General features: G+C 39.9%; 1 protein-coding gene across 2 annotated transcripts in view; it reads right to left on the bottom strand.

Annotated features, from left to right (window-relative positions):
- Positions 1-22,239, bottom strand: part of LOC146718672 (uncharacterized) — a 140,499-nt gene that overhangs the window by 68,303 nt on the left and 49,957 nt on the right. For both annotated transcript variants that reach the window (XR_014920091.1, XM_085453703.1), the window contains exon 5: positions 4,963-5,054. Coding sequence is in view for 1 of the 2 variants with exons in the window: in XM_085453703.1 (XP_085309829.1) it covers positions 4,963-5,054 (92 nt within the window). In the remaining variant the exon portion in view is untranslated. The remainder of the gene's footprint in view (positions 1-4,962; positions 5,055-22,239) is intronic.

The following is a 22,239-nucleotide window of genomic DNA, read 5'->3' as shown; positions in this document are numbered from 1 at the left end:
ATGTGTCATTCTTCTACAGCCACTGTACTTTCACACTATGCAAAAGTCTTGGATAAAATAGTTCTGCTCATGACTCTTTAAATGGACCTTTAACAAAATTAGATGCTTTCCTGTTTCCCATTTTCTTTAAAACTATGTACCTCATCTTGTTTCTTATCAATCACAAGTTGTTAACCACTGAGCCCACCTTGGATAATCCTCCTTTCTGAAACATAGATTTACAAAACTGAGTTAATTCTTTATTTCATATGGCCCAAAATAAATGACCGAGACCATAAAACTCAACAGGAAAGTATTCATAGAGATCGTGTCAGGAACCCTGGTTTCCCATGGGCTTTTATAGGACCAGAAGAATTTTTTAACCCCCTGGTGGCCTTTAAAATAATCCATATTTAAGGCACTTCAACATTAAACCTTCTCAGACCCAAAAACTACTTCCATCTTTTATACAGTCTTTGATTTATGTATACATCTATAAACTACCACTTCCTCAGAAACACGTTAGTATCACTATACCTCTATATAAAAGATTCTATGTCCTACAAGAAAGGCCCCTGAGCATTTATTCTAAAGCCCTTATGTAAATGATTAACTCTGACATTGCCTTTTCCAAAGTCCAGGATGAGAAAAGGTGGGTTGGGCCTGAGTCTAATAACCACACCATAAATATTTCTATAATACTAATACAAATAATACTATAAATACTACTACAATACACTGATGGCAAACCACCAGCACAGAGACCTGGGTGAAGAAGGGAGCTCTGTAAAGACAGCTGTCCATGGCAGTGCACTAGGAGGGGCAAAGGGCCTAGCTATCAAAATAAATGATTAATACACAATATATTCTATATACTATAAAATCAGCAGAGAAATCTGATAAAACAAAAATGTAAAAATTTTGATTTTCCCCAAAGTAGTGTTTAAAAAGCATTAAAAATTGCAAAGTTAATTAACATTATAGAAAGTGTCATCAGAGAAAACTGTTAAGTACACTTGCCTACTCTTTAACATGTTGGTTGATGTTTCTCCCTGTTTAACTTGTGATTGTTTATAACCATAATCTCTGCAATTAGGATTTTTTTTCTTAAGATGTCAGGATTCTTTGAGGCCATATCTCCTTCTTTTGGTGTCTCTGAGATTTATAAGTGTCACTTAGTGTTAACTTGAATCCCACCTTCTTTAGCACAACATATTGTCAGCAATATAAATGTTTACTAAGAGAATAGTGAATTATACCACAGGAGTTGTTTTAGAGGATTACCGTTGAAACCATCTATATAACTACTGTCATTTTTAGGCACAAGGCTTCCCTGGGTGAGAGTTTGGTGGTGCTTTCTTCAAAAGAGTTTTCCCTTTAAAACACTGAAAAGGATAAACCCAGCCATGTCCATAAGTATTTATGGCCGGCGAGGGCAAAAACACACTCACCAAGGTGCTCTAAGTAGCTATTAAACAAGCGTGGAGGTGACCCCTGGTTTTAAGTGGCTCTGTATCTGACAGTCAAAGCCACAGAGGCCATTCTTTAAATGGATTTCCTAAAGTTTAATTCATGAAAATATGAAGTGCTATTCATGGGCAAACTTGTGCAAGAATGCACCCTGGTCTCAGGTTCGTCCAAATTCCTGCCGTTTCTCTATGGAGGGCTTGATTGGTTACCATGGTTCAAAAAACTCAGCAAACATAAATTAGATATGGAATGCATCCTAATCAACCGTATAGTGATAGTGAGATATTATATGAATATACACATTTGGAGTGAATCTTCTACAAAACTCTAAATATTTCAATGCTATCTGGAGCACAAGAATTTCAGTTTATAGCGTCCTATTATGTAATGGTGCAGTTCCAATACATTGTATTTAATGTACACTGTATTTCGATTGATAGGTATATTACTATAAGAGCCAATCATTACTGTTTCAAGCTTAACAACATTAGCAGCTGCACTTCGAAGATGGCTAGCTGTTAAATTCATTTTGCCATACAACACTGAGCCACACTGCTCTGAGTAGAGATCTAAATGAAAAAGCAGTGTAGATAAAGATAAAAAGCACCCTTTCCCCAAAACCTTTAGCCTTTGTAGCAACGGGGGCTTTGTGAACCTAAAGGTGGCCTCAAAACCGAGACCTGAATCAGCTAGATTGCATCCTATCTTTAATGAATCTCACAAAGGAGGATTATACTGACAGGCTTATTTCCACTAACAATGCACACCCGCTGCCAAATACAGACATGGATGCTATTCATGCGACTGCTGACCCCCTTTAATCCAAGCACACAACAGCTCTTTAATAAACCCTGTCAGTACAAAGATAGGTCAGTGTCCATAAAAGTGACCACCAGAATATTTTCATGGTGTCAGTAACTTTTAGATTTCTTGTTGATATAGTTCCACTGCATACTGAGAAACCATTTCTTGTGTTTTTGACTTGGTAACTCATCTTTGTATCTCAAACAACGCGATGCAAGGAACTCAATCAAGCCGTGTGAACTTTGCAGAAGAACGGAAATATTTGCCTTGCTCCAACATTTGATCTCGAGCCCCTGACAAGGATCTCAAACTGTCTGCAGGCAAATGAGAGCTGTCTGGTATTTCTTGGGCCAATGCTAAATCAAATTAGTTAAAGCCATGTTAATTTCAAGCAGCATTTCATTAAAAAGGAAAGGATAATCACCAACAAAGACTCCATGTCCTTCTGACTAATCTAATAATGCTTCGTTTGTTTACTTTAATCACATATGGCGATTAAGAAGCAGAGACGGGGCTAAATCATGTAGACAGAGGGATTTCATAATCTGCCTGTCATGGCCACCGTCTGATTTCCTTCCATTCGTCACAGTATGTGGACGGATGGGCGGAAAGTGTTTCGACCCTTGGCTGGTGTTTAGAGAGGTGCTCTAACCTCATGATGGGACTGCTCATCTTTAGAAGATGAGGGGGTTCAGGTATCACTTTACCCTGAAGGGACTCAATACTGGAGCCAGGCCACTGGCTCTCATGATATTAGCTTTGCATTTTGGAGCCAGGATGCTAATACAATCTTTACAGAGTTTTGAGCCAGAGACAGAGGACATCTGTATATTGTTAAATTCTGTCATGTCACTTTCCCATCTTCAGCTCAAAGTAAACTCCTAAATTGATTTACTACATAAGAACAACCTTTACATTACATGTTATTTCTAACCATCAAAACATGCTTGCACTGAACCATCTTTACTTTTTTACTTAACGTTTATATTTTTATTGCCACTATGGTAGATGCAGGAGTATTGGAAAAACTATATATTTATTTATAGGGTAACCATTTTATTAACCAGGAAATTGCATTGTGGATATTTCTTTATTTGAGCTGTTGTAAACGCCAGTTACTTATACAAAGCAGCTTCAAGATTTGCTCCTTTATATAGTTTACTGTATTTCTTTAGAAATTCTACCAGATTTTTAACCAGGTTTCTGATTCTTCTGAGCTTGCCGTTTTGCATTGCTACGTAAGAGACATTTATGGTGACTAATTCTGCAACTGGGACTGCAGATGGGGAGACTTTGCTGAATAAGGGACGGGCAATGAAAACACTAGAATTTTTAAAAAGCTCATCAGATCGTTCTCCCTCAGAAAAAAACTCATTCCTCATCAGTGGGTACGATCACTTGAATGGAATCAATCAATTGTGTTCCGCTTGGCTTTGCTCTTCTTTGCTCTTCGTTTCCAAATCCAATCTCTTCCATGTCATCTCAGAGCACATTTATAAGGGCCCAGCCTCTTGATTATCTCCCTCCCTCGCCTCAACTCCCCCGCTGCTGCATGCTCCAATGTATTAAATTAAATGAGGTGTCTGTCCAGGTCACCCTCACCACAGCCTCCCCCCACCACACCACCCCACCGCCCCCGTTCTCACTGCTGGTAATCAAGGGAGAAGACCCTCCCTGCTAGTTTTGTGCCAGCCAGGCTGCATAAATTAACATTAATGAGAGCTGGAAAGACCGGCAGTAAAAGCAGGGAGGAAAAGGACTGAAAGGAGCAAAGCCAGAATGGGGCAGAGAGGGAGAGAAATGCAGCTTCAAATTGAGCACTCACAAAAGGTTACATTTCTCTGTCGTCTCACCATCTTTCTTTTTATGCTCATCTCTCCATTCTGTACCTTAGCCTCTGTCTTTCCGCTGGCTATCTCCCACAGACAGACTCAACAAAGCTCTGAGGAGTAAAACAGCAGTGGCTAGGGTTCTGGCAATAAAATGAATCATAGATGAGGCTGTGTGAACACTTAACATAATCCCATGGCTCAAGCTCGAAAATACTGCAGGGCGCTAACGTCTTTGTTGTTCATCAAATATTGATGCATACATAATTATTTTTAAGCATAAGTGTGCAGATTGTGCAAATATGTAAATATATCTCAGTGGCAAAAGGCATTTTTAGTATTGGTTTTATGTAAGCAAATTTGATTCTGGTGGATCGTATTAGTCTTACTTACCTAGGGGATACATATAATTATCTTGCCATGATACAGAAGTGCATGTGTGATGTGTTTTACATTGACTGTAAACCGAACACATACAAATACAGCCAAAGTATGCTATGATGATCCTGATGATACGGTTGCTGTTAGCTCCTCTTTCTTATTGCAACAACAATGACAATTACAAGAGAAAAGAAAATCACTGCATCACGTAATTCCTCTGCTCCCCAACTTTAATTGGTTAATGCATCCTTTACTGCTGCACCACTCCACTTCTCTCAGTTTCCTCCTCCACCTCATGATTCCTTTCTTCTCCCCTCCACCCTTTTTCATCTCCTTCCACTCCCACCTCATTTAATATCAAGTTCACCCTGGTAATTAAAGTTGAACTACATGTAGGTCTCTAGCTTCAGGGTGGCAAATTGGCACAGTCAGCCAATAACTGCCCAATGTAGTGTTGTCTTTAAGTTTTAACGCCAGCTGGGAGTTTATAACATCTCACCTGCAACTTGGTTTTGTTCCATCTTCTGCAAGGTTCACAGTATAACAGGAGTGTTTTGTCTCTGGTGAAAATCCTGTGACTTTTGGCTTCAGCTGCAGAAGATCACATTGGATACGACTCATGTCAGAAATTTTGAGGCAAGAATTCAGACCAAAACTTATTCAAACAGTAGTATCAGACTTGGACATAAGCAACATGAAAGCAGGATTCAACATGGTTGTATAAATGTTTCAGGCTGCTGGTGATGTTGGTGTAATAGTGTGGTGGATATTTAATAGCACAACTTGGGTCTCTTAAGCATCATTTAAACATAAAAGCCACCCATATCCTGATGGGTGACTTTTCTGGCTTCCACTGTCAATTCAACAGATCAACTTTGTGATGCTGATGAATAGGAGAGATCCATGCAGTCATCAAACTCCTGCAACTTTGTGATGCCATCATGTCAATATGGACATAAATCTCTGAAGAATGTTTCAAGCACCTTGTTGAATCTCTGTCACAAAGAATATTAAGATACTAGCAAGATTTACCTAATAAAGTGTTGAGTGAGTGTATATATCACTTCTCCAACATGATCTCAAATCAATCTCAAAATGCTAGCTGAAAGTCAAATTAACAATTTAAAAGTAAATACAAAAATCACAGACAGTAATGAGACAGGACAGCTGTGGACGGGACAAACTAACAGTAAACATTCAAGTCGTGCTGACAGACAAGTAGAACCTGTAGTGTGTGGGCTGCATGTGTAAACAATCTGGCAACTTTGGTAACAACAGTCAAACATGCCAAATTTACTAACCTGTATATTCTAATTATTCAAAATAAAGGTCACACACATTCGTGAAGTCTCCTGGGAGAAAGCCAGGAGAATCCCGAGACTTGAGTGTTAGCAGATATGTAAAAAACGGTTGCTGCATACAGAAACATACAGAAAAAACTAAACACACACGTTCTGGTGGTCTTGCATTTGTGAATTGCTAGATTTTTAATGACTTAAGCTGCGTTCATACTGGAAACAAGCTGCAGTAATGTGCCAACCAACCAAACCATATACATCAACGAAAGAACGAAAGAAAAATAAGTGGAAAGATCATGATATGGTCTCCTTCTGTGACCTATATTAACCATTTCTTTCTTTGACATCATATTTTGGTAAAATATATGCTCAATTTAGCTAGTTCACTAATACAAGATTGATGATGGCAGCTGGAACAATAACCCATCGCCCAACCCTCTACGAATGCAAGTTATGAAAGTCCAGAGAAATCAGGGGTGTTTGTTTAAGCTGCTGGAGTCACAGCCATAAGCAGAAACACAGGACTTGAAATTTGATACTTTTAATATTTGCATATAGTCACATGCATCACCAAGACAGACAGCACCTGATACAGAGTGAACATCTAGACTGGAATTCTAGAAAACATGCCATCAGTTGTTAGAGGTAGGTACTGTGCATATATCTACAGGCAGCTATTATCTGGTTACACACATCTCTTGACAGCAGCTGTAGAATAGACTGCTCTTGGACTCCACTATCGACTGTTATTAAGCAGCAGCCCATTGCCTGTGCTTGAGCAACCAAGGATAATAAAAATTCCTTTTCTTTAATTAACTTTTATGACCAGCGAAGAGGACACAGTGACACCTGTCTTCTGCAGTGCCACAAATTATTTCTTCCCTTTCACATTTGTGCATATTGTGTGTGTGTGTGTGTGTGTGTGTGTGTGTGTGTGTGTGTGTGTGTGTGTGTGTGTGTGTGCGTGTGTGCGTGTGCGCGCGCGCTCTGAGACATCACTGCAGTAAACATCATAAAACATGGATTCTTTCCTTTAAATCTCCCCCTCAATTATCTCTGTAATAATAACCAATACACATGTTCCCCAGTACATGCTGAACAAGGATGGGAATCATTATGATTTTAATGGTACACCTACTATTACTGATACTGCTTATAGATCCAGTATTTTAATGACACTATTAAAATGGGTTGTTTTTTTATATTTTCTATGACAAAATGTGCATTAATATTGCTTGAATATTATTTAAGGACACCCTTTTGATGACACAGTACCTTTCCCTTTATTTGTAAAAAAAATATGCAGTTTCTATATTATTATATAATTTTAAGTTAGCAGTGTAAGGAGTCAACATGTACGTCCACTCTTACAAAAGAACTGCACTTGTTAGCATTAACTCCAGTTAAACATAGCAATGCTATCTCATTGTTCTGGTGTGTGCTTTACGTTTGTTACAACTGCTTCCACTACTGTTCTCAAGTGAAAGCATTGAGAGAGGAGCATGTGGTGCAGGGTTCAGCTGTAGCAACCAGGAGGAACTGAGACAAACAAGCCGTCGATGGGCTGCTCTTGCTTGTCCAGTTGTTGGTCCTTCTTGATAGTCCCAGAAAAAAGTCCTAACATAGAAAGAGCTCAAGTAAAAACAAGTGCTACAAAGAATGAAAAGTTTCCACTGCAGCAACTATCTGTGAACTCCACTGTTGCTCCTTTCCGTGTTCCACCCCACTTTTCAATCAGTCAGTGTTCAACCTAAAAATGATGTCATCCACATCAAGCTACATGGCGATGTTTTTTTTTTTGTTTGTTTTGAAGAACTACAAAAAACGTTGAATATGTCGGCTCTGGGTAGTCATACATCTGTGTAAATGTACACAAATAAATGTAACTTGAGGAGGTTTTTGCACAGACACAGACCCTTAATGACAAGACAGTAGTGGATTAAATGAGACTTTGCACTTGTCATATACTCAATTTATCAGTCAGAAGAACTGAGAAGGACTTCTGTAGCTGTATTATATAAAGAGCCTTGACAATAGTAGTGCTACCATAGTTTTTACTAATAATCTACTACACAGTCATCGCATGTAAACAAATAATTTGCAGTAGATGACACTAATGAGAATGCATTTAAACAATAAAGCAAAGTTTAGCAATAGCTAAAAAACAATCTTAGCCTGACACAGTCAAAAGCATAGCGGTAATTCTTTCTTACTAATATAAAAACTCAAATGTCTTTTCATCATCATGAACACCAACTAAAAACTATTGAGAGGAACCACTACTACTTTTTCAGGTGACATTCATCTCTTGCACATTGTTTTGCTTTTCACGATAAAGAAAAACCTCATAGCTCGCAGAGCAGCGGAAATTAAACCTGTGAAAGATGTCAAGGCTAGGTCTGAATATATGATATGGTTTGAATGTGAAAGAACCTCAGTTTTCAGCTTGGGTACAGAAAACTTCCTGACACTAGTTAGAATATATGTTAAAGTATATGAAATAAGTGAAACATGAATTCATTGTGTTGTTTTTTTAAGGGCATCTTTTGATATACAAAGATTGCAGCATATCCAGGGAAGTGAAGTGAAACTACAATGTACAATCATGTGTTGGTGGTTTTAGAATCTAGGTTTATATTAGTATATCAATAGCCTTTAATTAAAAGGAACAATTGTGAACAACGGTGATTCCTGCAGTAGCTCTCAGTAACATATTCTAAAAGGTATGTAGGAGTACCATATTGAATAAGGTGGTTTAAAGAAACAAATTAATGTGCATTTTAAAAATATTTAATTTACCTAACAAACTGAAAAAAGGATACAAAATTGCTCCGTTAATAGATTTCAGTTGTGTTTAAAAAGAAAAAGTCACCCACGTTGCTGTACTTGACACCAGGAGGTTGCTTTTAAAAGCCTGAGGTAAAATACGTCCCCTTGGACACTTAAACCAAGCACTGAAACCTTGAGGTTTCAGCTGGCCACAAAACACCAGATCCTACACATTCACAGAATGAAAAAACTCTTTAACTTGAGTTGATGATTGTAAGTATTCTGTGAGGCCATTTTAGAGTGTCCTTGTAATGCAGACTTCTGAAATTCTATGGCAGTGTCGAGAAAGGTAGGGGGTGGGGCCTTGATTGATTGCCAAGGATGAGTGATTAGAAATGTGAGCTGCAATAATGGCCTCTGCTGCCAGGACTGTTGAAGGAGCCAACCACAGTGTTGTAAACATTTCACTGCATCCCAACATGCTTTACTGCCTTTAAAGGGAGGGAGATGCACATTTAATACTAAAGCAAGCTACTGCCAAGGCTCATTACTATAACCCTGTCCCAGAGCATCACCATATTTAGAAAACCATCAGCAAGTCAGATGGTCCTTATCATACGGGGACAGACGTACCCACCATATGCAAGACAACCATGCACATAATGCACAAATACAGAGAAACAATAATACTGTCTACCCACTGTCTGTTTAAAAATTTATTGCATAACAATTGAATAACATCAAGCCCTCAGAAAACTGACAGAACTGGCAAATAACACAGCATCTTTACTTTGTTAAGTTAAAGTTAGAAGAAACAAATGTAATTTATTTTAGAGTCTTAATTCCGGTAAAGATGAAATCAAAGGCTCAAGTGCTGCTCCTTAAAATGAGATAGTTTATGAATGTCACTGTGACTCATTTCTGAAGTGCATACTATATGTGCCCCATTTTTAGCAAACAGTTGAACATATCAGCTGCTTCCAATGTAGTTGGGACACTGACTGTTAATTTAAATATCTTTTGGAATCAGTTAGTCAGAGCCAGTCAGATATTCAACAGAAATCATTTGAGAGAAAAAAATCTCTTCAGCCACCCGCATGGTCCTGCGTACAGCTAACATGTACAAGCAAATATAGTGTACGTCCATAATACTCACAGTTTAGTTTAATCTTGAGAGCACAGCAATATCTACAAGCTGGTTGCTATAAATATCATCTACTTGTCTTGATGCATTCTCAATCATCCAGGAAAGTAAATCTCCAAAAGTTGATTCTGTTCATCTGGATGTAGCGTTTTGTGGGAGAAAAGTTTTGTCACTCATCAGAGTGACTTCTTCAGTCTGAGCTGACTGCAGGTTTCCCCAAAGCTTATAAACAGTACATTTGCATAATGACTGAAACCAGCCCACTGAAGGAACAATGGGCTGGGAGGTCAGTTCCTTAATCATAATTATGCAAATTCTCATGACCATTGATCAACAACCACTGACTATAACCCACTGATCAAAGACCACTGATCAATGGCCATGAGTCCCATTCACAGAGAGTTGGGGAATGGCTGCAATCACAGCATTGTAAGATGGTGAAAGATGTACCCTTAGACCCCCTCCTCGATTCAGAGATGGTCTTTCCCTTTTCACGTAAATGGCCTCCTTGACTCCGCGCTCAAACCAGCGTTCTTCCCTGTCCAGGATGTGCACATCCTCATCATTGAAAGAGTGTCCACTGGCCTGTAGGTGTGAACAGTCCTGGCCTGATGAGGTAGCGCTTCTGTGTTGTGCCACCCGCTTCGCCAGAGGTTGTTTGGTTTCCCTGATGTATAAATCCTGGCAATCCTCCTGGCACTTAACAGCGTACACTATGTTACTCTGTTTGTGTCAGGGAACCCGATCCTTGGGGTGAACCAATTTTTTGCGCAGTGTATTTTGGGTTTAAAAGCCACAGAGACCCGGTGTTTAGAAAAAAATGCATCTCAACTGTTCCGATACTCCTGACACGTATGGGAGCTAGGGGTGGGGGAAAAAATCGATACTGTGTAGTATCGTGATATTTTGTTTGCTAATAATGTATCGATACAGGGACAGCAGAAATCGATATTTTGTTACAAAAAAAGTTTTTGTGCTCTGACTTCAGAGCATGTTGATCCTTTTTCTGAGCAAGAATCCTGACATTCCTTCACTGTCCAAATGTGTTTAACTTTTTTTGGCAGCAATAAACATGACAGTTTACTTATTTTAATTTAAGACATGTTTTATTTTAATTAAGTTTAAAACTTTTTTATTTAATGTAAAATTATATTTTGTTTTAATTTACTTTCAAATTCTTCAGTTGCTGAATGGGCTGCATAGTTTTCATAAATTGCATAGTTCAGAATAGCTATAATTGTACCAGATGGTTGCATTCAGTTAAGTTGGGCTAGACTGTGATACAAACCGTTCAGTTTGTCAACAATAAAACTGACTGAAATGAGAGAAAGACTGAGTGCGAGACTGATATTAGATAAAATGAATATTGATAAAGTTTACCTTTATGTACAGAATCTGAATATCGCAGATATTTTTAAAAATCGCAATAATATCGTATCGTGCGTTAAGTATTGTGATAATATCGTATCGTGGGATGTATGGTGATTCCCACCTCTAATGGGAGCACTACAGGTTTTCGCTTGGGCAGCGGTTGTCCTTCTCTCCTGGATCGGCTGGAGCTTTCTTTAGGTGCCTTTCCAGCTTTGACAAAAGTCCAGCTGGGATAATCACATTTACTAAGGGCCTTCTTGATGTGCTGTTCTTCTGCCTCCCTGGCCGCTGTGTCAGTGGGGATGGTGTTCGCATCCCAGCCCATTGTTCCTTCAGTGGGCTGGTTTCAGTCATTATGCAAATGTACTGTTCATAAGATTTGGGGAAACCAAATCTCAGCTGAGACTGAAGAAGTCACCTGGATGAGTGACGAAACGTTTCTCCCACAAAATGCTACGTCCAGATGAACAGAATCAACTTTTGGAGATCATCTACTTGTCTTTCTCTTTTTTAGCAATAAAAAAAAAGTTAGCTAATATAACATGACTCTTGACTGGGAGCAGGCCGAAATCTCTGGGGCTGAAAAATGAAGCTAAGAACAGAAGTGCCAAAAGTGGTTCCTGGAGTGGCCACTGGAGGCTGGCTCCAAAAGCTACTCTACTTTCCCCAGTAGACTCCCACATTAAAAAGCCAGAGTTAAGGCAGCCTCAACTGGTTATCAGAGAAACAGCAGCCTGGCACTGGTTTCACTAGCACTACTGTCGATATGGAGAAATGCAACAACAAATACATAAATGTATGACAAAAAGGGCAGATTTCATAACTGCATACAGGAAACTAAAAATAACTAAATAGGGAATTTGTGATCGCCATATTATAAAGGACAAAGGGCATCTGCTATTCACTTTAATGAATGTGCAAGCTCTCACACATAGATTAAGTTCTTACACTAAGCACATGCACGTGGGAGTGGATTAAAACAACAGTATGCCCCCGGGTGAAATCACTTAGCTAATTATGGTAAAAGTAATAAAGCAAAGTTCATGTAAATGGAAGATAAAAATCCTGGAATAGTGCATACATAATCAACCCACAACACTGACTAACAATGGCCAGAAAACCTAGGAAACTAATAAAAACCCCTACACAGTTCAAAGCACATCTCTGTTTGAATCAAACAGACTAGGGTGTGTATATTAAGGTCAGATGTAGCAGGAATAAATGCTCAAGACCACTGAGAAAGAAGTGTGATATTCATTAAATGTAATCTAAATCAAGCAGGTTTGGGGAAGCTGCTTGATTTAGATTAGGATGGCCAGTCTTTGCTGATGTTAACCACTAGACACAATCATCTTTTACAACACAAAGGAAAAACTGTTATGGTATTGGCACTCCTGGGTTAAAAAATAAATAAATAAATAAAAAATCACCTATTCCTGAATTACTTTGGATCAACGAACTAACCTCGTACTCATTTAATATGTTTGCTGTCATCAGTCCACCCATTTGCTTTTCCAATATATTCTTCAGAAGATTGCAAGGCGAGCTGGAGTCCACCTCAGCTATTGTAAGGCAAGATGTGGGCTAAACCCTGGACAAAAATGTGCCTGACATTTATATCATCTATCCATCCATCTACCCATCCTCTTCTGCTTATCCAATTTGGCCTATCCAACCCCACTGTGACTCCAGGTGCCTCAAACTAGATGGTAAGTACTGTAATGCTTGGTCAGGTGGGTTTGCTGGTGTTAACACCGAGATGCTCAATAGTAGCACTAGCAAAGTAGCAAGGCGGTAGCCCAGTAAACCATAACCAAATGTGCTTTTCTGTCGGAGGATGCACTATTAAATGGTTAAGCTGTTACTGTAACGTACATAATAAAGGCAGTAGATTTTGGTTTTAAAGATAAGGTTTGACCTTATTTGACCTTGAAGAAGAAGTCCAAAGTAACATAACATTTAGAATCCCCATAAAACATTCCCTATATGCCTACAAATAATTCCAGTAAGAAACATACAGTTGTTTTAAATAGCTCTTTTTAGCATTATTACCACTTTGACCTTCAGACCTATTGACATTGAAGGAGAGGTCAGAGATCAAATGTAACATATTTTAAATCTTCATATGTTACATTTGATATTGTACCTTCTTTATGTTGACAATACACAACACACTTGTAAGGATCACAGTTTCTAAGGTATATGGCTTTTTGTAAATTTTAACCAATAAATCATTAAGTTGACCTTGAAGACCTCGGTGAATCTAAGGCAAATTTTAATGCATTGTTAATAGGGCTGCCACAAACGATTATTTTGATAGGCGACTAGTCACCGATTATTTTTGCGATTAGTCGACTAATCAGATCATGCGCCCATTGGACGTACAACGTACAGCTTATTGCACCAGCATGAATCTGCTCTTATATAACTATCATTAGCTTACAGCTTTAAGTGTTTAAGGTATGTGCTAACTAAAAATAAAGACAAGATGATTGTTTGTTAAATTTTAATGAAGTTTGCAGATTGTTTTGGTGGAGTTTAATAAACTCAGCCATCTGCTCCTTGCTATCTAAAATATAACACAACACCGGAGTATATTCTCGAGCATCTCACACTTCTGATAATCAGTTGTCTGCTTGACGTTTATTCAGCTGTGTAAAAACTATAACTTTAATCTCAGCCAAACTGATTTACTTAGGAACAAATAAAATACTGAAAAAAGCCAAACAATATCATTTTTAAGTTATCTAAGTGACTTATATATGTTTAACCTGAGTAGCGAAAGACGGCAGTGGGTTTGAAAACGATTTGCCGGCTAGTGAGCCTTGCCCCCGGTTAGCTATCGAGCTGGTGGGTAACAGATGTCTCCGAAAACGTTGTGCGCTTTTGAAAATATGTGGTGGCAGATATTTGAAGTTTACACAGCTGCATTCTTTGGCACTCTAGTGTAGTTACTGTGTGTGTGTGTGTTTATAAGTAGTTTTAAACCTTGTGATCCACAAAACAACATAACAGTAAAAGAAGAACTGACTGCGTTACAGTCAGTGCTGGAGCAGCGGCTTGGCTCATGCGCGATTCATTTTCTAGTTTGGACGCATAGATGGGAACATCTCCTGCCCTGATAGCAGCGGGGGGAGGACTATCCTCCGCCCGTGAGCGCTTTGGCACGGGTGAGGTGCCCACGGTAGCACCGCTGCTTGTTGAGAGTAAGAGCGATACGCGCTTTCACGTCAAAAAGTCGTCATAAATAAGTCTCCAATAATACAAGTCGCCAGATTTGTCGCTAGTCGCTTTTTAGGGAAAAAAAGTCATTAAGGGGGTCTGAAAACTCGCTAAATATAGCGACAGAGTCGCTAAGTTGGCAACACTGACTGGGCGCTAACCGTATCATTCAAATATATTGAATGTTGCAATGTTGACAAAGAGAGGAAGTGACGTAAGATTTGCGAATGCGGGGTACCGATCGGGTTTCCGGTACGGATTGGGTAGCGACAAGGCCGCGCTATGAATCCTGGGACACAGCTTCTTCTTCGGGGTTTAATGGCAGCTGGCATCCTTGTACATGCAGTGCTGCCATCTTCTGTTTCAGTCCGTTATTACACTCTTAAATCCTACTACTTATTCCTGCGTCTTTTGGGATCTTACAAAGTTTCAAAACGACGCATCGACTATTAAATTGGTCGACTAGTCACGATTACGTCGACTATCAAAATCGTCGACGTAATCGTGACTAGTCGACTAATCGTGGCAGCACTAATTGTTAACATGACCTCACTCTGCACCTCAACAATGTTTTCTTTTTTTATTTTAAGTTTTCATACATCCTTGTTCACCAAAATGGTACTTTGTAGTACAATGGACGTCAGACAAGTTTCTGTTGCATGAAAATGTCACGTCATGATGAGTCTGCCCAAATGTCAGCATCTGACAAAGTTGGGGGTAAGAATTTTGTCTTTTCAGCTGATGATCAGTAAGATCGAGAATTTTACTTATTTACCATACCTATAGGACTTGGAAGTCTGGAACATTTATTGTTTTGAAAACATAAGATTGGCTTACTAACTCTAGTGTGAAATAATAAAAAAAATGCGTTGTGTAACTATGGTGAATTAACCTACACTGTATGTCTTTGTACTCTGGGTACCATTCAATTTCTTATTCAATAAACAACAGTGATAGTTCCACAGTGCTAATGCCGTAAAAATTCAGACCTGTGCATACAATCACTAAGACCATTTTGACGACTTAAGTTTGTGCTACAGATTTTCTTCACTAGAACAAAAACAACACGGTAAATCCTACAGCCCAAAATGCAGGGGCTGACACTGCTCCTGAACTCTGTATATTGTATGAGAAGTGTATCGAAAGACAGACAGAAACAGACAGCTTAATGACTGCAGATAAAAAGAGAGGAGGCAGAGGAGTGAATGAAAGCAAGAGGGAGGGAAAAGGTGTACGAGATGGAGAGAAGAAATTAGGTTGTTATGTACATTGCTGGCAATTCACACATGCACATTCCATCTGAGATCCCATCAGCTGTCAAACTGAGAAAGCGATGGGGATGTGGGAGTGGCAGGAATCTCAACAAGGCCTGAACTTGGCGCACCACTGAGACCTAATCAAAACACAATCACATTCACTGCCAGAACAGACGCACACAGGCCCGCACCCATACATTCATTCTCTCCACACACATTCACACCCAAGCAAAGTCCTAGTCACTCCCTTTCCTTTTCACACAAACACTGTTTAACAAATGTACACATAATCATTCACACACTCACAGAAAAAACATTAACTTGTAGTCACACATGGGCAAACACATTTTGTTCCATGCAATCAAACTTCAGCCTATTTCAAACTATCCACTGCTTCAAGGCAGAGAGATGATGTATGAAACTGCCCAGTTAAATACTGGCTCTTATCTTGAGCTATGACCTGTGACTTGAGTTTATCTCCATTATGCAGTGGTTCATTTCAAAAGCTTCACCTCTGTTGGAGGTTATTGGTATGGGAGACACAGACAGGAACTCTGGTTGCATATAGGGATCAGCCAAATGTGTCTCCAACTGAACTGAGCCTTCCCCCTAATACGCAATCCCTCTAGACAGTCTAGGCGCTGCAGTAGTCGAGCCCAGAGTCCACTCACTCAGGTGTGAAGGCATCACGGCTGACCAGTTCCTAGGTCAGCATTCTCATCGTTAATCCACACAGATAGGCCAAATGCTGACCACTAGGAAGTAATTGCTTGGAGTTGGCCCTGCCAAAAGCTCTCTAATGCAAGAATAGGTGTCTGAATGTTAAGAACATTTTTTTCCCTTGTGATTTATTTGGTTCTGCTAAACTTAGAGATTGCCCTGGGTAGATGTTACAGATAAGATTAGATCAGCTGTGGTACGCTGTAGTTGTGATAAAGCTCCAACTTTACACACATATTAAATGTTTATTTTTCTATCCTATCGGGGGGGGGGGGGGGGGGCAAAGAATTTTACTGTGTGCCAAGTGCGCAAATATATTGCTCCAATGGGTAAGAAGTACTGACTTTGAAGCATTTTCCTATTTTCTACTTTCCATTGAATTTGGCATCCTTTCCTGAGAGAACAAAGGAGGTGAGTTGTCAAGAGCCCTATGAAATACTCCTGACTACAGCAGGAGAAGAGCAGACAATAGAAAACCACACTAAAGATAAACCAATGACAAGATAGTGGAGCACAACAAACTTGACTTTATAATACAAAAACACCATAAATAAAACAGAATACAGGATGCCCTTAAAAAGAAAGCAAACAAATGCACCCTCTGTCTCTTCCTTTTGACATGATTTACTTTGCTACAGTTATACTGATAAGTGGATTTGTCAGATAGTGAAGAAAATTCAACCCATTTACAAAAACAGACATCTTGTGGGGAGTTTGCATAGAGCGTTAGGCGTTTGGCACAAGTGCAGATGGATGACATATCAATGAGACGTAAGATAACACTGGAGATGTTCCCCCGCCAAATCTGTGCCACTAAAATAAATAAATAAATAATGAATACAGCTACTGTATAGAGTGTTGGCCCACTCATTATTATTGTATCTGCCAGCTTCAACCTGGTTAGAACAAGAACACACAACTATAAGTAAAAGTATAGGTTCTTCACCTCACTAAGCAGACTTTGGTATGATAGTGGAGTTTAGAACTGGCAGTCAGCCAAACTATAAGTGAATGAGCTCTGATCTTCACTGTTAGAGTTGTTGTGAAGGAAAGGATAAATGCTGGAATCACCCATTGGCTTCAGGCTGTCCTGTGGGGCCAAAGAGCAGTCTGGCTACACAAGGAAATGAATGGTAGGAGAAAATAACCAAGAAGAATACTACTTTTTTCAGAGAAGAGAGCAGTGAGTTTTTAGCACAGAGACACTTACCTGTCCTTTTCGAGAAGGATTATGGGGTTTATGTGCAACAGTGAAGCTTCAGATATACGAGTCCACAGACAGAGCACCAAAGTTTGATATCAACTTAACAGTGACAAACCGTACCATGGCTTCAGAGATTACAAGGGAGAGGGAGGTAGCAGGGGTGGGGGTGGACAATTTCTGACACAAAGTGCAGCGCTGCATACTTTAACATTGTTCTCTCTCTTAGTTTATTTTCCTCTCATCTACTCTTGCCTTCTTTGCAGTCCCTCTCTGTCAAGTGGCACAGAAGCGAACGAGCCGAACGTCTCTGTCTGCTTACTGGGGCAAGTGAACATCTGAAATGACAGAGGGTGACGTTGGCTTGAGTGCTGGAGAAGATGCCTCAGAGCTAAGTGAAGGACCATTAGGGAGACAGTGATAAGATGCATGCATGCATGCAGGGCTACTGAATGTTCACCTTGAACAGCCTGGTGTCATCTTGTGCTGAGGAGGGCTATCACATGGTGAGAGCCCAGCATCAAACTCCAATCAAACTCCATCAAAGCTGAAAGCAAAATCAAACTGATGTCTACACATGCCAAAAGGTGCTGTGACCCCCAATGCTGTTATTATTCATGCACAGTGACTAGCTATTACTGTGATGCCTTCTCACTTCAGCTAGCATTCCTGTATTGGGCAACTAAGCAAAGAGCTTTTAAGAGTTAACTGATGAACTGAAGACTGCTTGTCAAAAGAGACACTTTAAGGTCAAGACAAAGTGTGAGAAAGGTGGCACGCAGAGATGAGCATAAACATTACATCTTTATAGTTAAAGTACACCGCTGTCTCATTTTTATTCAGGCACAGAACCACCAGAACATGGATTTTTACATTTTGGAGGGAAAGTGGGTTTGATGTATGACATTTTGCCTGAGTCTATATGTCTGGTAAATTAACATACACACAAGTAATGCAGATGATTTCTATGTCAAAGCTTTAAATAAAAAAACTTCCCTTTGAAATACCAACAATTGAAGGCCTGTAGATATCATGTATAATAGATATGCACTTTGCTGCTTTCTACATACCTAGAAAATACTGCAGAAACATATGTTTAGGTTTGTTTCAAAAGTTACTATGATGTGTACAGAGGGGGAAAAAAAAAAATCAGTGTATTTGTGCGACAAATGTTGGACCCAACTACAGGGAGTGCAGAATTATTAGGAAAGTTGTATTTTTGAGGAATAATTTTATTATTGAACAACAACCATGTTCTCAATGAACCCAAAAAACTCATTAATATCAACGCTGAATGTTTTTGGAAGTAGTTTGTAGTTTGTTTTTAGTTTTAGCTATTTTAGGGGGATATCTGTGTGTGCAGGTGACTATTACTGTGCATAATTATTAGGCAACTTAACAAAAAACAAATATATACCCATTTCAATCATTTATTTTTACCAGTGAAACCAATATAACATCTCCACATTCACAAATATACATCTCTGACACTCAAAAACAAAACAAAAACAAATCAGCGACCAATATAGCCACCTTTCTTTGCAAGGACACTCAAAAGCCTGCCATCCATGGATTCTGTCAGTGTTTTGATCTGTTCACCATCAACATTGCGTGCAGCAGCAACCACAGCCTCCCAGACACTGTTCAGAGAGGTGTACTGTTTTCCCTCCTTGTAAATCTCACATTTGATGATGGACCACAGGTTCTCAATGGGGTTCAGATCAGGTGAACAAGGTGGCCATGTCATTAGTTTTTCTTCTTTTATACCCTTTCTTGCCAGCCACGCTGTGGAGTACTTGGACGCGTGTGATGGAGCATTGTCCTGCATGAAAATCATGTTTTTCTTGAAGGATGCAGACTTCTTCCTGTACCACTGCTTGAAGAAAGTGTCTTCCAGAAACTGGCAGTAGGACTGGGAGTTGAGCTTGACTCCATCCTCAACCCGAAAAGGCCCCACAAGCTCATCTTTGATGATACCAGCCCAAACCAGTACTCCACCTCCACCTTGCTGGCGTCTGAGTCGGACTGGAGCTCTCTGCCCTTTACCAATCCAGCCACGGGCCCATCAAGACTCACTCTCATTTCATCAGTCCATAAAACCTTAGAAAAACCAGTCTTAAGATATTTCTTGGCCCAGTCTTGACGTTTCAGCTTGTGTGTCTTGTTCAGTGGTGGTCGTCTTTCAGCCTTTCTTACCTTGGCCATGTCTCTGAGTATTGCACACCTTGTGCTTTTGGGCACTCCAGTGATGTTGCAGCTCTGAAATATGGCCAAACTGGTGGCAAGTGGCATCTTGGCAGCTGCACGCTTGACTTTTCTCAGTTTATGGGCAGTTATTTTGCGCCTTGGTTTTTCCACACGCTTCTTGCGACCCTGTTGACTATTTTGAATGAAACGCTTGATTGTTCGATGATCACGCTTCAGAAGCTTTGCAATTTTGAGACTGCTGCATCCCGCTGCAAGATATCTCACTATTATTGACTTTTCTGAGCCTGTCAAGTCCTTCTTTTGACCCATTTTGCCAAAGGAAAGGACGTTGCCTAATAATTATGCACACCTGATATAGGGTGTTGATGTCATTAGACCACACTACCTTCTCATTACAGAGATGCACATCACCTAATATGCTTAATTGGCAGTAGGCTTTCGAGCCTATACAGCTTGGAGTAAGACAACATGCATGAAGAGGATGATGTGGACAAAATACTCATTTGCCTAATAATTCTGCACTCCCTGTATACATAATAGTCAAACATTTGCATACCACTCCATGCTATGGACTCAATACGTTTTTTTGTATTGGTACAAAATATGCAATCCAATTAGTTTGAAACTTCTAGAATCAAAATGGACGATGTGACATATTCTTTCTTTGGACGCCAACCATGGCCATGTTCAATCGTGTTAGCTACACCAGTTCGGAGATACAGATTTAGACAGCAAATAGCCTCAGTTTATGCCTGATGGATCGAACATGCATGCTGACAGCTACTCTCTCCCTTTCTCTCTCTTTCCTGCGCCTTGTCTCTTCCGACCAGTGTTTGCAGAGTTGGAAATTTCTTAAATAATTCATGCTGTTAATAACCAGCACAGTCTCTATGGCACAGAGCAGTCCTGTTCAAACACAGCTATGCGTGTGTGCGTGTCTGTGCAGCATAGTGAAAGGAAACAGTGTTTGAACAGTGAGGTGAAGGTGTATGTATGAATGTGTATGTGATTGCAGTACGAGTTATCACAGACTAGGCAAAATTGACTGATGTGATAGTTAGGGTGGTTATAGGGTGGGCTTCTGTGTCAACACCGGGGAAACCGCAGATTTCTTCCAACAGCGAATGAGCTGAAGGTCACACACCGCACGATCATAAGCAGAAGGCTCGTTGGAACATTTATGATATTGCAGACAAATAGCAGAATCAATGGCACTCTGTAAAGAACACAACAAGTAGAGCACTAATGACAAAGTGACTTAATGAAGGTCTCATCTTCGGTATTGTGGTCATCGTCAACATCGTATCATTATCATCGCGCCCTATTCAAGGCTTTAGCTCTTCGTCTATTGTCTCTTTGTTACAACTGGACACACTGTCTGCCTGTGAGCTCGCCATCTTTTCAGCCTGTCTGTCCGTTTCTCGAGACGGGAGGTGCAAGAAACAAGTGGGGGCAGACCTTCAGCAAAGATGACCTTGGCAAAAGTCTGATGATTTGTGGAGAGCAGCAATATCAATAATAATGAAGAAATTAATAAGCTGGTGCGCTGGCCTGAGGGTTCGGCTGCGGGAGATGGTGGGGGGGACAGTGGCTGACTTTAATAGTCGAGTTGCCGGGGGGGGGGGGGGGTCATGGCTGGCAGGAAGAAGAGAAGGGAGAAAAGGGTGGGGGGGTCAGGGTGGTGTGGAATAGGGGGTGGTAAGTGCATGATTTCCTTAGCAGCATTGTGGTGCTGCAGTCCATGCTGTCACACGTCAAAGAGGGAGCAAATCAAAGGCAGCTCTTTTGATGAATATAAAACAGAGAGTCCTGCTGAGAAGCACTCTCCCTCCCTCCCATTCTAATCACAGAGCTGCAGAGGCGGCGGATTGCACCAATCCCCCCCCCCCCAGCCCAGCCCAAAATGAAAGGAGAGGGGGGACACGGAGCACACACAATCACAACAAAGGCTGCTTTATAATAGCAATAAACATTTGTCCTTTTGAGACATCTGCACAGACTGATTCTACGGTGTGGTAAGATGCAAGAAAAGCTGTAACGACATCATCAAAATTTTAGAACCTACCAAACCCTGAAAAAGGTCGTCCTTCTATATCTAAAATTGTGCTGCATGCGTTTTTAAGTTGTTGTTTTTTACCCTGGAAACATCAAACACTTCAATACTCTATCAAGCACTGAGGCACATTTGTTTGCAGCTTGTAGTGTTTTGATAAAAATGCCTGACATTTAACAGCCTATTTAAGCTTTACTTAACAGAACCTAAAGTATTAGATTGTGCTAAAAAAAAATTCCAGTGTAAAAAAATTGAACCATTATGAGGGAAAATATGGAACAAAATATGCTCATTTATTCTCAGTGTCTTTTAAAACCAGCAAAATTGTATTAGGAGTAGCTAATAATATCCCTTATGACAAAGGATTTAATTTAATTTCTTTAATGCCTTATTTTACTATTATTCTTACCCAAAAGTCCCAAATGCAGCAGTCCTAGACACTTTAACCTCCTTTCCAACCTTCAGTACTTCTTCATTTTTAAAAGTATATTCCACCTGCTTCAATTAGTCACCACTAAAGTGTTTTGGCTATGT

Source organism: Copadichromis virginalis, linkage group LG1, assembly GCF_057382275.1.
Source record: "Copadichromis virginalis isolate Kocher_CV1m ecotype Utaka linkage group LG1, C_Virginalis_male_GT1.1, whole genome shotgun sequence".
Taxonomy (NCBI): Eukaryota; Metazoa; Chordata; class Actinopteri; order Cichliformes; family Cichlidae; genus Copadichromis; species Copadichromis virginalis.
Note: the sequence above shows the minus strand (reverse complement) of the source record. Positions and strands in the feature narration are given on the sequence as shown.